The sequence below is a fragment of the Lonchura striata genome, chromosome 8 (genome assembly GCF_046129695.1).
Source record: "Lonchura striata isolate bLonStr1 chromosome 8, bLonStr1.mat, whole genome shotgun sequence".
Classification (NCBI taxonomy): domain Eukaryota; kingdom Metazoa; phylum Chordata; class Aves; order Passeriformes; family Estrildidae; genus Lonchura; species Lonchura striata.
Genome location: NC_134610.1, coordinates 24,750,297 through 24,766,858, shown reverse-complemented (window position 1 = coordinate 24,766,858; position 16,562 = coordinate 24,750,297). Strand labels below are relative to the sequence as shown.

The 16,562-nt window shown below is 42.5% G+C and overlaps 1 protein-coding gene across 14 annotated transcripts in view; it reads right to left on the bottom strand.

Moving 5' to 3' along the window:
* ABI2 (abl interactor 2) overlaps nucleotides 1–10,490 on the bottom strand; it is a 64,914-nt gene extending 54,424 nt beyond the window's left edge. For all 14 annotated transcript variants that reach the window (XM_021531345.3, XM_021531348.2, XM_021531350.3 and 11 more), the window contains exon 1: nucleotides 10,302–10,490. In XM_021531345.3, the coding sequence (XP_021387020.1) occupies nucleotides 10,302–10,418 (117 nt within the window). In that variant the 5' untranslated portion in view covers nucleotides 10,419–10,490. The remainder of the gene's footprint in view (nucleotides 1–10,301) is intronic.
* Between the last annotated feature and the right edge of the window lie 6,072 nt (nucleotides 10,491–16,562).

The window sequence follows — 16,562 nt, the reverse complement described above, 5'->3', positions numbered from 1 at the left end:
AAAAAAAAATACAGTTTGAGAAATTAATTCAATATTTAAAAAAAAAACCAAACAAACAAAAGCTCATTAATCCTTGCATTTCAATCTCCAGAGAGATTGAAATCCTTAACATTTCCATCTCCAATATAAAATGAATTTTAAAAACCATTTTCAAAATTTTGGCCTTTCAAAGGGACCCTGGGAGTTTCATGGGGTACAGCAATTACCACAAGTAATCCCAAAACTCCTGAAAATTAAAGTCAGATCAGTTCACCACAGGAAGACTACCATTTAACTCCTTTAAAAAACCAAGAAAAGCATTTTGGCCTCCTTTATGAGAAGGGGAATTGAAGTATATTCATATAGTAACTGCAGTAGACCCCCAAAACAAACTTCAAATCTAAAACTTGTACTTTATCTCTAAAATGGTTTTCTCCTCAAATGATAAAACACATCACACTGCTTATGGAAAAAGCCAGCTCCACAGAAACTCCTGTTGCTGCCCATATCATTGCACAGCCTCAAGAGTAGCACAGAAAATGGAAGAAATTGTTGCTTGGTTAAGGGTTTTTTTGTATAATTAATTTAAATCAAAAAAGTAATTTCCTTGAGTATGTTTTTAATTTTAAAGATACTGTGTCACACAAAGTTTAATTTGAGATTATGGATTGAATATTACAAAGCTGAGCATACTGCTTAGAAAAGAAGCTAAATGTAATAGAATTCAATACTCTGAGCCTTTACTAGCCGCAAATAAATTTCATTCTTCTCTGTGTCCTTAACAAAAGCAACAACTAAAAAGAAAATTTCAGGGAAAGTAAAACACATGGAAAATATTAACCTCTGTTCATGATTATAAAACAAGGGAAAATTCCCTTCTCTTTGGAGAACTTTTAAGCACAGCCTTTATAGAGACAAGTGGATTATTTGCACAGTATTCCCCACTTGTTCTTTACTGAAAAAAATTTTTTATATGTGTATACATGGTTCAGTAAGTTATAACTCTGCATTAATTATCCAACTGGTGATCAAATGATACAATTCATAAAAGCCTGCCTTGCATAATGAGTACAACTTACAAGCCATACTTTAATAAAGGGTCTTTAAATGGTACAAACACCTATAAGAAACTCATCACAGTAAGAAGTTCTGTTTCCAAGGACCTGCATTTGGTAGACAGATGAGTATACAAATGAAAACAACAAAACTAGGGGCTTAACCCTCCCTCTTGCTCCAGTCCTCAAAACTGCACTGAATTACTGAATCCAATAAATGTAAAGACTGCATACATATTTAGAAAATAGAAGATTTACATTTTAAGCACATAATAAAATGGAAATTATTTACAATAGTTCTATTAATTCATTGCATCAAGTGGTTATAGAAGTATCCTCAGTTTGGAGATGATTGAAATTAATTATTATCACCACCAGAAAAATGTAATATCGACTCAGAGTCTACTGATAACTTTCTACCTTCTATTATCCAACCTGATTCATTTATACAAATGTATATATAGTCGAAGAATTACCTTTCTTTCAGGAATAAAAGTGCACTCTTATATCAGTGCACTCAGAATGTGATAGAAATGCTGTAAAACCAACAGCCTCACTAATTTAGGCTGATTACACACTACTCTTTGACCCAGAGATTCTGCATGCTCAGTCATTCTGACCCTTCTGAGACAGTCACTTCATGGACATCACAACTCTAAGGACACCAACACCAATACGCCTGAATCTTTGAGGCTCATTTCTGAGATCACTAACAGAGGAATAAAGTGAGAAAACTGAGTATATCAGAAAACACTGCAGACTGATTTATCATAAATAACAAACAAATGTACTGTCGCAGTTTCATTCTTCTCTACCACTCCAGTTCACTAGTTATTAGTCATGGTGGAAAAAGCCCATTAATTTTACTACCACCATTTCAGCACACACATATATACTCCATCACACAAAAACCTTTAGCTCCCTTTCCCACAAATGAAATTTATCTAGATCTTATTAAATTGACATGAGTAACTCAACACATTAATTTGCTCTCCTTGGAAGGCAAATCCAACACCAATTTGTGCAAAAAAGCATTTCAAAGGATCTAGGATATATCATCATCAGGATACAGAAATTACAGTATTAAATAGAAGCAATATCCCCAATAATCCAGTGAAATGAATTACAGTGGACAGTGCAAAATACTTCATATAAAAAACATAAAACTCCATCATAGAATAAATGCAAGGCAAAAGCATATGAAAGAAAAAATAGAACTGCTTATATTCTCATTATTTACTTAAAAATGTCTAGCCTTTCTAGAATACCATTAAATCCTAAGCCTCAGCTCATAGCAATAATTCCATAGATTAAGCAGCATTACCTCTCAAACTTAATTTAGTATTCCTGTACTTTACCCAAGAAAAATGGGAAAACAGTGTACATAGCTCATATTTTTCAAAATATTATTTGAATAATCCTATAATTCATTACTTTTCTGTCAAAAATAACCATCCCTTTTTTGTGCATCTGCCCATATTGGCATTTTTCAATGTCGTTGAAGCCTGTCATCCACCTCAGCCTCATCTTTTGCTGTTAGCAGTGTGGGGGAAACCTCTTGGTTGGCTTTTGTTTTTACTATTTCTCATCTCCTTTTGCCTAAATATTTTTGGCTTGTCCCTCCACAGACCCTCTATTCAGATAAATGTATGTTAGCTGATTCAAAATAGCCATTTAATTTGAGATACTTAACATTTTTACATTTCCCACAAGTTGCAGCAGACTCAGAAATATTATTTCAGCTAAGTTTGTATATTCCTGTCTGGCAAAAGCAGCAGTGTCAAGAAGAGACTTTGTTGTATGAGACAGATTCTGCAGAAAGACAAGCACTGATTCTGCTTTCCAAAGTCCCACCTTACCTACAGGCGATCTGTACCAACCCTCTCATGTTTAACAAGTGTCAGTCCCACTGCTCACAGTTTTCACGTGGGGCACAGGAACAACACCTCACGTTTGCACTACAGACCTTCAGGCTCAAAAAGCAGCACTGCTGCTGTACAAAAGCTCAAAATAACCACACTTGATAGCTGGTATCTTGATGAACTTCTCACTTACCTTAAATTGTCCATCTAAGAGCTCACTGCCTCAGTCATTCCCTCTGTCCTTCACTGCACACTCCCCCCCATCCCTGGGCAAGGCAATGGCAACCAAGTTACAGAATACCCTAATAAACATTTGCATTTACTTAGAAGAGTTTGTAAGAAAAAAAATAGTAGATTTATGAGTTGGCACAAAGCTAACTTTGGCTGTGTTATAACCTATACAGACAGGCTACTAAAACCCCAAACCAAGTAGTATTTGTTCCTCACCCTGCATTTCACTGAGCATAAAACAACTTCATCATGGTAACACTACACCAATAATAAGCCAAGCGCTTATTATTATTCAAACTGAAATACTATTAAGAATAGATATTACAATGACATCTACTGGGAAATAGCTACAGGAAAATGGAATAGCACATATAGAGACTATACTTCAGAGCACATAAATTTATATTTGACAGATCAACTTAGTCATTGCGCCTGAGAAACAGAAAATTAAGATTTCTCACTGAAATAGACACAACTCACTTGCAAAAACATATTAACTCATTCACTTCAAGAAAGAATTGTCAACCTAACTAGTAAGAGCCCTGAGAAGAGGACATGCTCCTAAATTCAGTGTGCAGTGATGATGTTTCATCTGCTGACATGGAGTTTTGCTTCATAAAGCAGCCCAATGACTGAAGTTCCTGGTAGGGATATCCAACAAAATTTACAAAACTTAGATTACTAAGCAAGAGGTCAATTTCAGGTGTGCAATTAAGTGTGAAAACAGCATGTGAAACAAAATTTTAAAAAATAAAAAGGGTCATCAGCCTCTAGATATAGATTCTACTGAATAAATCTGCTGCAAACGTGATATTTAAATCAATGTTTTTCATCAAGAAAATATTCCGCTGAACACCACAGAGTAAGATTTTACTTGCTTAAAGCACTGACAGGAGATGCTTTTGCCTTACATAGGCACCACTTTCTGCCTCAGCACTAAGCCACAAAGATTAATAACTGTAAACTCAAGTAAAACACAAGCAATGGACAATAAATTTCAGAGTCCTGATTAACTGTAGGATGCAGAAGCTTTCTACTCTGAATTAAAATTCTTGATCAATAGAATTCAATAACCACAGTCTGAAAATAAACTATAGAAGGGAAAAACTAGAATGCTACTTGTAACCAACATTTAGTGTTTCAACATTTAGATTAACAATTTGCATATTTACAAATTTTATTTTCATACCTACACATATAGTATTACTACCAGCAACTCCAATTACCACTAATAAAATTGCTCATACTGTTTTCATATCCACTCAATGGAGGATCAATCCAGCACTTCCTGACCTCCAGGTTGAACTTGTGGCACTAATAAATGCATTAAATTAGCTTTCCTGGCAAAACACAGCACAGGGGATAAAAAAGGAAAGTAGATTGGTTGAGTGATAAATTCTTCTACAACTTTGCCAGCTTCGCTGACTCACTTAAAGGAAACATGTTCTAGATTATCCTCACTAAAGTTCCCAAACCTAACGAGCCACTTTAGTGGTAGCCAAGTGGCTGCAGGAGCAGCCTCTGAGAGAGATCAGGAGCTGCCCCCACATCAGACAGAGCCAGTGCTAAGCCAGCTCTAAAAGAGCCCCACCACTGGCAAAAGCCAGTCAGCCGTGCTGGTGGCACCTCTCAGCCAATGTATCCACCAAAGGGTAAAGAACACTGTGAAGCAGCTGTGAGAGGAATGAGAAAAATGTCAAAGACAACCCGGCAGACAGCAAGGTCAGAGAAGGAGGAAGGGCAGGAGGTGTTTCCAGGCACTGAAGTGGAGATTGCCCTGTAGCCCATGGAGAATCCCATGGCAGGGCAGGTGGATATGCTCCGAAAGAAGCTGCAGCCTGAGCAGAGCCCACAGAACAAGCTTCTGGCAGGAGCTGCAGCCTATGGAGAGAAGTCCATGCAGGAGCAGCCTTTGGGCAGAACAGTGGGCACCCACAGGAACAGTCAGTCTGCTCCTTCAGGGCTGGATGCTTTTGGGAAGAACCCATCCTGGAGCATTTTTTGAAGAACTGCAGTCCAAGTGTTTTGGAGCACTTTGTGAAGGACTGTACCCTTTGGAAGGAGGCTACACTGGAGCAGGGGAAAGACTGTGAGGAGGAAAGAGCAGCAGAGACAAAGCGATATAAATACACTAGAGCACTCCCTATTCCCTGTTCCCCTGCACCACTGGAGAAGGAGGAAGTACAAGAGTTAGAAATGAAGGAGTGAAATTGAACCTGGGAAGAGAAGGCTGGGAGAAGGTGGGTTTAGTTTTGATTCTGTTTCTCACTGTCCTACTCTATTTTTAATAGGCTGTAAATTAAATTAATACTCCCCAAGCTGAGAGTGGTTTGCCCAGGACAGTAATTTGTCAGTGACCTCCTTGTCCTTAACTCAACCCATGAGCTGATTTTTTTTTCCCTTACTTTCTCCTGTTGCTCAGCTGAGGACTGAGAGTAAGAAAACAGCTTGGTGGGCACTTGGCTGGCTTTCAAGCTTAATCCACCACTGCATACTGCAAGTTTAAAATCACACGGTTTTCATGAAGTCCTACCATAGGCTGATGGACAAGGTATATCCATGTAATCACTGAATTTAAGAGTGAGACAGTTGCACATTGCCCATGTATTCATTACTACTGTTTCATAGGTTTTTTTAAGAGTTTCAACTTGTTATCATCTTCCTGAAGTTCTGGACTAATATTCACTGGAGCTAATCAATATCCACTTTCATGCTTGCAAAACAAGTGTTCCACCAGTGCTAAGATTAATCATGCCTTCACTGAAGTTGGATTATACAATAAACAAGCTTAAGGAACAGAAAAAGCAAAAACAACTTTCCTCTGATATTCACACTTCTGATAACTAAATAGATGTTATGAATCTAATTCAGTCACCTCTGTTAAGGTGATACACATCTTCAGTAAATTGAAGAGAGATCATTCTTGAACTTGTTTCTAAACCATAATTTCTGCAATTCCCTGTATAATTACACAGTTATATACTGGCACCAGCCATTACAAGCAACTCAATGGAAATTTCCCATTACTAAAGTTGTAACCATTAAGTTGATGTTTGTAAAGATGACCATTCCTGTAGTTTAAAACTAATATGCTAATAGATGCCTTATTCTTTTGTTCAGCCTACTGAAGATGCTTCCAAATCTACAGCCACTTGGGTTTGCTTATGAGATCTAAATAAAAATAATAGATATGTGGAAAGCAACTATAAAACTCATTGATCAATGGACTGCAGTAAAATTACCAAGAAATAAGTAGTTTTCACCTTTATGTCTAGTTAAATAAAGCTATCTGCAGGAATGAAAACAGGTTATTTCTAATAATCAGCAGGATGGATTGATTACTAAGAACAAGAATAAAAATCTTCTTTCTACCCTACCTCTCACAAACACCAGAAGACTGTTTCTGTATATAAAATGCAAACAGCGATGGCAACATGAAGGCTATGAAGGGAGGAAAACCAGAAACTCTTCCTTTTCAGTCTCTAGAGCTGACAAGTAAAGCATAATAATATTGAATAAGTAAAAAATACAGAGCCTTTTAGAAGAATGCAGCCAGAGGTTCCTTCTGAAGGCTGGGCAGAGGACAGAGGCTTGGCTTTTCACTCGGTTCTGCATGCTGTGGGGGAGGCACCTCCCTCCACTGCAAATCTCTGCACACCAGACCCTTACAGGTTGAAATGTCTCCACCTGGTAATTTTTTCTGGCTCTTTCAACAAAGAGTTACAGACACAAACAAAGAGTTACTCTAGAAAGCTCCATGCACTGCATAAAACAAAAAGCTGGTTTTTAAAAAGAGCAGTGATAATGAGAAACAAACAAAAGATTAATTCAGAATATACAGGATTCTTATACAGGACAAGCTCAAAGAAACTTGACAGGGCAAGCCAGTGTTGGAATTTATGTCAGTATTGCAGTAACAAGATGTGCAAGTCTATGGTCTTCAGTTACTTACACTATCCTAAGTAGAAATCTTCTTTTTGATACCCCTGAACAAAATTAAGCAGGAATATGAAAACTTTGTAAACACAGCACACTGCCCAATATAACTATTACCTGTTTTTTATGAAAGACCAGATAAATCAATGTAGACTGCAAATACCAAGTACATTAAAAAATCAAATTTTTTAATCAGATTTTATAGAATTACTCTGTTGCACGTTTAGACTGAGACTGAACTTGTAACAGAGGACACAGCACTAGTACATAAAGCACTGAACAGACCTGTGATTGACATTGTGTCAGATACCACACAAATACCCTCCTAAACAAAATCTTTTCTTCCCCTTCTCTTTAAGAAGCAGCATGACATTAAAAAACTGTATGATTTCTCCAAGTTATTAGAATAAGATGTTTTTGACATGAAGAAACTTTTTTTCCTCCAAACAGCAGTCTTTATTTTCACTGCTGCAGGTCCATTTATTATATATTTGCTGTATTTCCTATAATTTTCCACAAAATTTAAAGCTGATGTTTTCTGATACACTACCATATAACAGACTCAAGGGAAGGATAACATTTTATGTAACATTCCCTGTTGCTAAAGTCATCGAGCTACACATCAATCATAATTTGGTTAAACACTGACACAATTTTTAAGAACAGGTTTTTCATTTCATAAGCAGAAGTCAAATGAGTAGCAATTGCCACAGCTCTACTACTATGAACTAGCAATTTCCTCATGTATGAGATTACATTTTAATTATTTTGAAGCTGCAATTATGTTGCTAGGTGTGGGGGAAGAGAAAAAACCCATTCACTTCAAACCTGAACTTCAAATTCTGTTACACTGGCCTCACTGGCTTTTGCAACAGTTTTTGCAGGCACAATAAAACTTCAAAGCAGCAATTGGCACAGAAAGGGAGTGGTTTGGCTACTGAAATAGAAAATACAGACCAGTGCAGGGCCTTCAATGTTCCCATCAGCACAGCACCTACCAGCCTGCAAATAAACTTCAGGTCTCAGTCACGTTCTGAGCCTCTCCTAGATCTCAAGATTACCCACAACAAATCCTCTGTCAGCAGTGAAATACTACAGGATTACAGTAGAATTAGTTCATCTTCATTACGTGACTTTCTGAATGATTATTCTTCCACGCATTTCAGAGCATTTACAAACCCATCTTCCCCTAAAAACTCAAGGCCACTATTTTGAACATAATTTGGATTTCTTTCAGACATAACAACTTTAGAATAATAAATATTATTAGAAGCAAAACCACAAATATCCAATTAACCAATAGTTATTCACATTCATCTATTCCACTCCCACAGAGAAGAAAAAAAATCAGCTTTTTATAGTGATCTGATGCAGCAGTTTACATAGCTCTGGGATTGTGAAGGTGGGGCAAGCTCACTGACAGATTTGTTACTAGGACACTCATCACTAAATCCAAAATCCCCTCACACTGAACCTCTTCTCCACAACAAACCCACCCTGTTCATGTCTTGGAGCATTCCAAAAACCAGAGCCTTCTGCCTGGCCGATGGCTCCATTCCCCACTTCCTTAAAAATTTAAGCATGTTAATGCTGTGACCCATACTGCACCTCACAGCCAACGCTCACAACACAATTTCATTCTTTAATTCTCACTTCCCCCTTAAAGCTCTCTGTTGTCATGATGCTTGGATAAATTGCCAACAGTCAGGATATTGCTGTGTGGTGGTCAGAATCCATCAGGCTGACCAAGAGTGCCTCATTCTTTTCCTTCATTCACCATCTGTCTGTATCCATCTCCTGTGATCCTAGACTGTCCTTATGGACTGCGCTGTTTGGGGCAATAGCCTTCTTTTTTTCCTTCTCTATTTGCACAAAACAGCATGGAGTCCTCTTCTGCAGTATTCATTAAGACATTAAAAGTGGATCTGTTCCATAGAGATTCACAAACTTTGATTTATACAAAGAATAAAGGAAAAAAAAAGTCAAAGGAAAAAACCCAACTACACGCAGTTCTTCCTATCTGGTTCTGCCTTCCAGTGCTCCTCTCCCATATTCCAGAAAAATCACTTCTCAAAAAAGCAGAAATTTAAATACAGGTATGTCAGGTTGTAACTCTAAGTAAATATTTCAACATGTCTCTTAAAAACCCTAAGTCACACTAATTCAAGATCAGAAGTGTTATTACATAATAAAATACATCTATAGCATTCTACTGTAATTGACCTGTTTTGTAAATGACCCAAAATATGCAAAGTCTTCTCTCTAAAGAACAGCTGGTCATTCAGCAGTTCAACAAAATCAGTGAGAGCTTTTTTAGAGGGACATTCTAGGTATTCTCTGCCTCTGGTTAAATAGTCTCTCCCATTTTCACTGACAGAACAGTCTCAGCACAGATCTCATCGCTAGCTGCCCTCTGGAAGCACACGAGCACTCTGCCCTTCGGGGACTGAATTCAAAAACAATTCTGGGACACTTTGGAATTCTCTCAACACTGACACCAGAAATCCACATCATTCCCCCCCACCTTTCTCTACTGCACACTCAGATATGTCTTAGGGTATCTTCTTGTGTTTGAGGGCAAAGTTTTCATTTGGCCCTATTATCACTATCAAAGAATCCCAGAGAATTTTGCCCTTCTTTCCACTAGAAAGAGAAATGAAAAAAGCAGAGTCCTAACACCAGCCTGGCTTTAGAGCAGTCACCGCAAAAACCACACTATGCGGTAGCAATTTGCGCTTCATCTCTTTCTCCCTAATTCTGTACCAGCTCTACTACATCAGGCTTCCTTCCATCCTGCACCTACCACTTGGTAGCTGCCCTTCCAATGGAATTCCACAGTCCTGCTTGAGAAGGGAAATACAAACGGACAGACTTAACTCTACTGAAGCCTGTCATTCTGCTCTAAATTACAAGGCATCGACACTGTATTTGCAGGAGTCAGCCGTGTTTATCACATCACCTCGGCGCCGGCAGCAAAGCAGATCAGAATTTGCGGAGGGAACCAAAAGGGGGGACAGAGACAAGATCTGCAATAAACATTCACTCGCAAAGTGGAAGCAATTCAGTTCGGGAATCAATTACACATTTAAGCGCCTCGTCACGCCGGGGTAGCTCACGCTGGAGGTGAGGCAGCTTCCCCCCCTGCCCGGCTGCAGCAGCCGCCGCGGGCCCGGCAAGCGGGGCAGCCCCGCGGGCGCGGCCGTGAGGGCGCGCCCGGCCCGGCCCGGCCCGCGCGCACCTGGATGTAGTTGGTCTCGCAGTACTCGGCCACCCGCTCCAGGTTCGTGTAGCTGTCGAACAGGGCCCGGCGCCCCCCCGGGATCTCCTCCTCCAGCAGCATCTGCAGCTCCGCCATCTTCACATCCTCTCTCTCCCCGCCCGCCCGCCGCGCGTCCCTCGCCCCCTCCGCTCCGCTCCGCTCCGCGCGCCCCCCGCCCCGCGCCCGCCGCCCGGGCCCGGCCTCGCGCCGCGCGCACGGAGCGCGCGCCAGACCCCCACCGCGGCGGGGGCGGGGCGCGGCCGCGCACCGCCTCCTGCGCATGCGCCGCCCCGCGCGGCCCCCCGCGCGCCCACTTCCGTGCCGGCAGCGCGCGGGGGGCGTTTCCGGCGGGAGAGGCGGAGGGGAGGGGCGCGCGGCGGCCCCGTGCCGCGGTCAGGGGGCGCGGGGTGCGCCCTGCGGCGGGCCCGGCTCCCTTCGAAACCCTCTCGCCTTCCTGCACTCCCCTGCTGGCAGCGCGCCCTGCAGCGCACGGGGCTGCGGCCACCTCTGCCCATACCCCGGGGGGCTCCGAGTGCCGTGTGAGCGCCAGGCCCTCCTGCTCCCGGGCGGCTCTAGTGATCCCCGCAACAAAATGTGTCCTCTGCGCGGATCCGCTCCGAAAAGCTGTTCTACAGGGGCGTGAGGAAGGGTGACCTCCCAGCTTTCCAGCCCTGCCAAAAACGCACTTAACGAAGGGTCAGCAGAAACAGAGGAAGGGCAGCCTCGTGGCAGAAGCCCTGCACTGAGGCCATTAGGTCTGTTCGGTCAGTTCCTGCCTTTAACGCTGACGTCCTTCATGTCCCAGCGAAGTCGCTCTAGAATTGTGATGAAAATGCCCACCCTTCGAGGAGTGTGCAAGACTTTCCCACTCAATTCCTCCACCTGAACCTTTCTCCCACAAAAAAAAAAAAAACAATCAACCAGCCCTCTCGGCAGAAGCGTCCCAGCTTGCTGCAGGTAGCTCATTTGTCCCTTTGAAATGAGTTGCAGCTGTGATTGCTCACCTCGTGTTCCCGTGAGGCTCCACAAAGCTCCTGCTGCCTGTGTACTGCAGCCCAGGGCGCTGGTACAAGAGCCTGACGCCTTCCCAGCGCTCACCTTACAGATGCTTTGGGAGCTGGCCAGGGAACAGCCAGCGCTGCAGGACCTGGGCATCAGGCTGCTCCTACAGAACAGTTGTTCTCTGGCTTTGCTGCTGCAGAGGCATCCAGCTAGATATGCCGGACTTCTAGAATTGCAGATTGCAAACACCTGGGGAGCGGGAGAGTCAGGCAACAAACTTGTAGTCTTTGGGGCCAGTCCTTGGAAATTTCTTCCCTTAAAAGAAAAATGATATAGAAATCCCTGCTCTGAGGGTCATTTCTTCTAAGCTTGCTTAGTTCTCCCATGTGAAGGATGAGTCAGGCACAGTGTTCACCATATTGGTGAAAAAACCCTCATATGCAAAGCATTTTTCTCCCATTTTAAAATGTAGTCTGAAATTCACAACTTCAACTACTTTTCTACAAGCAGTTAGAAAGCCAAGGGCAATTTGTAGCTGTAATAGTCTTACTCTCACAAAAAGGCTTGTGAACCAAAGAATACCCTGCCAGAGCCACCTCACCGTGATGCTTGTGGGAGGAGAGAGGTGACTGCTCATGAGCACCTGTGCTGTCACCAAACACCCATGGGGTCCCTGAACACCCGTGGAGTCAGGCTGCCTGCAGCTCTCCACAGCAGTCTGGCATTCTGCCCTAAACCCACAAGGAGCAAAGAGGTGTCATGCATCCTCATTCTTGGTGCCCTCTACCCACAGAGTTTATAAACCATGAGTTACACATCCAAAAATACTGGGTTTGGGATAGTTAAAAATGAATCATGGCTGTCAGCTGCCCTGCTGATTGTTAATGCATGTCTTGAGAGAGTGTCTTTTCTGCAATGGCTCAAGGAAGGAAAGCCAGCCAAATCAACTCAAGAAGGCTGCTGTACAGTGTAGAGCTCCAAGCCTTATCCCACACCTCCGAATCATCCATGGCCAGGCCTCCACCACCCCTAGGGTGTGCAGCTGATGAATAATGCTTTTGCAGTTTGGTAACAGGTCCCATGCTCCCTCCTCCACTGCAGCTGCAGCTTGGATTCTGCTCGTGTCACATCTGCTGCTGCTGTTGCAGCTCCAGGGGTTGCTCAGGCCCATGCTTCCAAGATTCTTTGTGTTTGTGCCAGGCTGGAGGCAGGGGCTGAGGCTTTCCTTCTCTCCTCATTCATTTGCTTCTCAGGTGTGAAGTCAAGCTGTCATTTGGCAGCTCCCCAGTAAACCTACATGATCCTTCTCTTGGCAAAAGGAGAGAGCTGTCAAAATCTATAGGAGAAGGTTCACCAAAGATGCTGTTAGGAGTTTAAACTTGGATTAGTAGCACCAGAGTGTAGGGAGGGGAAATTGTTCATTGTGTCATCTTCTCCCTGTGCCCTTGGGTGCCACCAGGGCCTGCTTTCAGTGGAAACCTGTGAGAGCCCATCTGCTCTCAGATCTGTACTCAACATCAGCAAGCCTCCTTACAGACACCTCTTGACCTCTCAAGGGCTCTGCCTGTGGTCCTTAGGGTGTAAGAAAAAGCATTATCTGAAATACATGCACACAGCTGTTCACCAGAGTAGCTGGACTAACCTGTCTGCATAATCAGGTGCTTGTTATCACAGCATGTTTACATTTTAATAGGGTACTCATTTATGGATTTAAATTTAAACATGAAGAGTCCTTCTGTCAGAATAATGGCCATCCTATAATCCCCTGTATACATACAAAAAATACTTAGAAATAGTGTTTAAATTAGATCAACTGAATCCAACTACCACTTCCCTAAATTTACATAAATTACTTCCCATCTGTCAAGTGATGTGCTAAACTAATTTTAAGTTTTTATATTCCCTCAGCCCTAATTTATTACACACTTTAATTTCTCCAATTTTTTTCAATCCTATTGTGCAAGATTTTCCCTTATATCAATATCTTCAAGACTGAGAAACAAACACATTTTTAACCTAAAGGTGCCATTCAAACAGCCACCAAGAAATAGAAAGGCAAGCAGTCCAGAGACTTTAAATTGGAGATCAAGATCCAAAAGCACAGGGAAACCACTATTCTTCCAACTTCTTTCACATGTCAGGGTTTTAGCCCTGCCAATCACCCAAGGGAGTCCCCTCGTCACAAAAATTTGCACGGATGAACCAACCCATTGGTCACATGCAATCCTGCAGCTGAGCACTCTGCATGGGTGTCCCACACATACAGTTTGAATCATCGATTCTTTATTACAGAAAAGTAATAATGGGGTACCTCAAAGGCCACCTATGTTTTGCACACAGTAAGAAATCACAATCAAAGTCTCTTCCATTTTTGTTACTTTACAGAGAACTGAACAGCACATCACATAAGGGGTGCAAGTAAACATCTTCTTTGGACAGATGACCAGGTCAGATCTTGGATAGATCCTGCTGCAGGTTTTCAGTTCACTTCTTTATATAACTGTACTCTAGTTTTATGAACATTTTTCCTTTTATCTTTTCACTCTTTGTAAACAGCAGAACAAAAGCTGAAAATCCCTGTGCTGCTGCATCACATGGAGCTGAGCAGATTTGCAGCTGGATAAAGGACAAAGGACTCTGGTACCAAAGTTTCAGTCATGTGTACTGATGATATATACAGGCCCATGTCCTTTAGGAGGAAGGTAGCATTTACTGCAGGGGTGAGGGAGGGAAGGAGAATTGGGCAATTGAAGAAAATAGTCTGTAACTAAAGCATGTACCTTCACTCTCCCAACAGGGACGTAATCTTCACGCTTGCCTCACACAGTGTTTGGGTCTGCCTCTGCCTGGATAGACACTCTTTGCCAGTCTCATAGTCCAAAGTTTCTGAAGCAGTTTACTGAACTCCCATGGCTATTCCAGAATGCTGGGGTGGCTTCCCAGCACAGAATGCAGCTGTCTAATACTGCAACAAATGATGTCAGGATCCCAAGGCATTTTAAACACTCAACCTCCAGTGCTCACTGTAAACCAGACTGAAAAACCCACACACCCTGAAGCTGCACATTCTCCTCCTGCTTCCTCAGGCATTTAGCAATTTGCTGGGCAATCAAGATTCTAACCACAGATAACCTCTCTGCTTATGAGAAACTGCTGCTGGGTAAAAGGCTGGCTGCACAAAGGTAGGAGAGGTGACCAGTGGAGTAGCTTCCATCTCATGGAAGTGTTTGCCCTAATTTCCCTAACACTGCTATTTCAGAACCATCTAGTGTACAACTGACATCTGATACCTCACAGCACCTCCAGAGAGGAGCAGGACATGTTGCAGAGATTCAGACCATCTGTTTGAGGGCACGTCTGATTCCAAATCCCAAGCTTTCTTCTAGTTTTCTGCTAGACTTTCTTTTAACAGAGCACTGTGTGAAGACAGAGCCAGTACAAGGGGAGGTACACTCCCAGGAAGGAAGAGGTCAAGCCAAATAGGAAAAATTATCTAACATTTCAGACATTAAAAGAAAACAGGTAACAAATGGTCTCAAAGAGAGGCCAGCACAAAGCATAGTTGCTCATCAGTTCCCTTCCAAGGGATCAAACAACAAGAATTCAGGGAACAGGGGAGGAAAGAACAGCTCTCATTTATTTTTCCTGCTGGTATTCCTTCTCTAAGATGCTAACCCAGACCAACTGCCAGTCCTTTTCCACTCTATCCTGACCCTGTGGCATCTCCCAGGTAAGGTCTGATATGGTCACTAAGCCACTGAAGGGTAGTTAATGCTCCAGCACAGCACATACAACAAAAATTCATCCTCTCTGAACTAGTGATTCTGGTTCACTATTACTGACCTACTGATGCTTTTTTCCGCATTTTCAAGTTTGGTCTGCAGCAGCTGCAACAGTCAGAACCATTTTTTGAGGTCTTTGTTTCTTCCTGAATTTAAAGTTCAGATTTTTAGGTACTTGTGTAACTCCAGGAACTTGCCCCTTGGAGCTTTTCTAATCCTGTTCTGTTTGTAATCCTGCTTTTACCACATAAACAATTTAAAAAATATTTTATGATTTTGCATATTTTTTGGAGCCACCAAACCCAATGTGTGATGTTTCTGTAACTAGCATAACTCCCTTGCATAGGAAGCATATCTAGTGACACCTTTGAAGTCAACTTTCCTCCTATCACCCATCTGGACAAGTAATCCCTTTTCTCAAGGCTGTGAAGGCAGCTTCTCCTTGCACAGCTTCCCTTCACTATCTGCATCTCCTTCCCCCAGCTGCTCTGTCCTCCTGTTTGGTGAACATACAGGAGCATTTCAGCCCTTTCTCTCACCCACAGCTAATTCTGACAGTGTGGCAACAACACAAATCTCAGTGATGCAGTACTGCCTAACAGGCAGTGGAGGCTGATGGCTCCCCATGGGCACAGTTGTTTCACCCACCTGAGTCTGAATCCAGTTTGACAGAAATATTTACACACAGAAGGCAGCCAGGCCTCCCTGCACATCTCCTCCGAGTGGCAGCTTAAAGGCCTTATTTATTTCAAAGAATCTCTGCACCCTGAGTATATGACAGGATGCAAATGATTGCCTGCCACACGTCAGCATGCAAGGTTTGATCTGTCTGATACAGGTATAAGGATATTTTCTCCATCTTCATCTGTTTAGGACTGGGCTTTCCAGAAAACACAATGGAGGATTCACACTCCCAAATTCAAATGGAGCAGGGTAACCTAACCTATTTTGCAGATGCCAGCCTTAGCTAACAAGATTCTAGTGGGTTAGGACTGAGCTGGGTGTGCAACTGGGCTGTACAGCAGCTAAGAACATTGGTTTCAAGAGCCCCTCTCAGACTACTGCTTCCTCAGCTAGGAATGGAATAGCTGCAGGACACATCCCTAGGGTGAGAGCAGAGGAGAATGGCTGGAAGGCCACAGGTTGGTCACTCTTCACCTAATGGGAGCCTGGGGTATTATTGATGGATAAATAAAGCTGAGCTCTGGTAATCAAAGTAATCATGCAAGCTTGTGCTCACACAGAGATTTATTTGAATCAGGAACACCAAGGCAATTCATCCCCTCTTAGCAGCCTCATTCCCTGCTCTGTGTGCTCACTACCCATGGGGCTCAGCTATGCAATCATTGCCCTCCTTCCCTCTCTGTGCTTTCCTGCAGCATGTAGTCACTAAATATAATCTGACAGCTTACTTTCTCTGGTCCAGAGCCTCAACATCCATGCACTGATTCTCTGA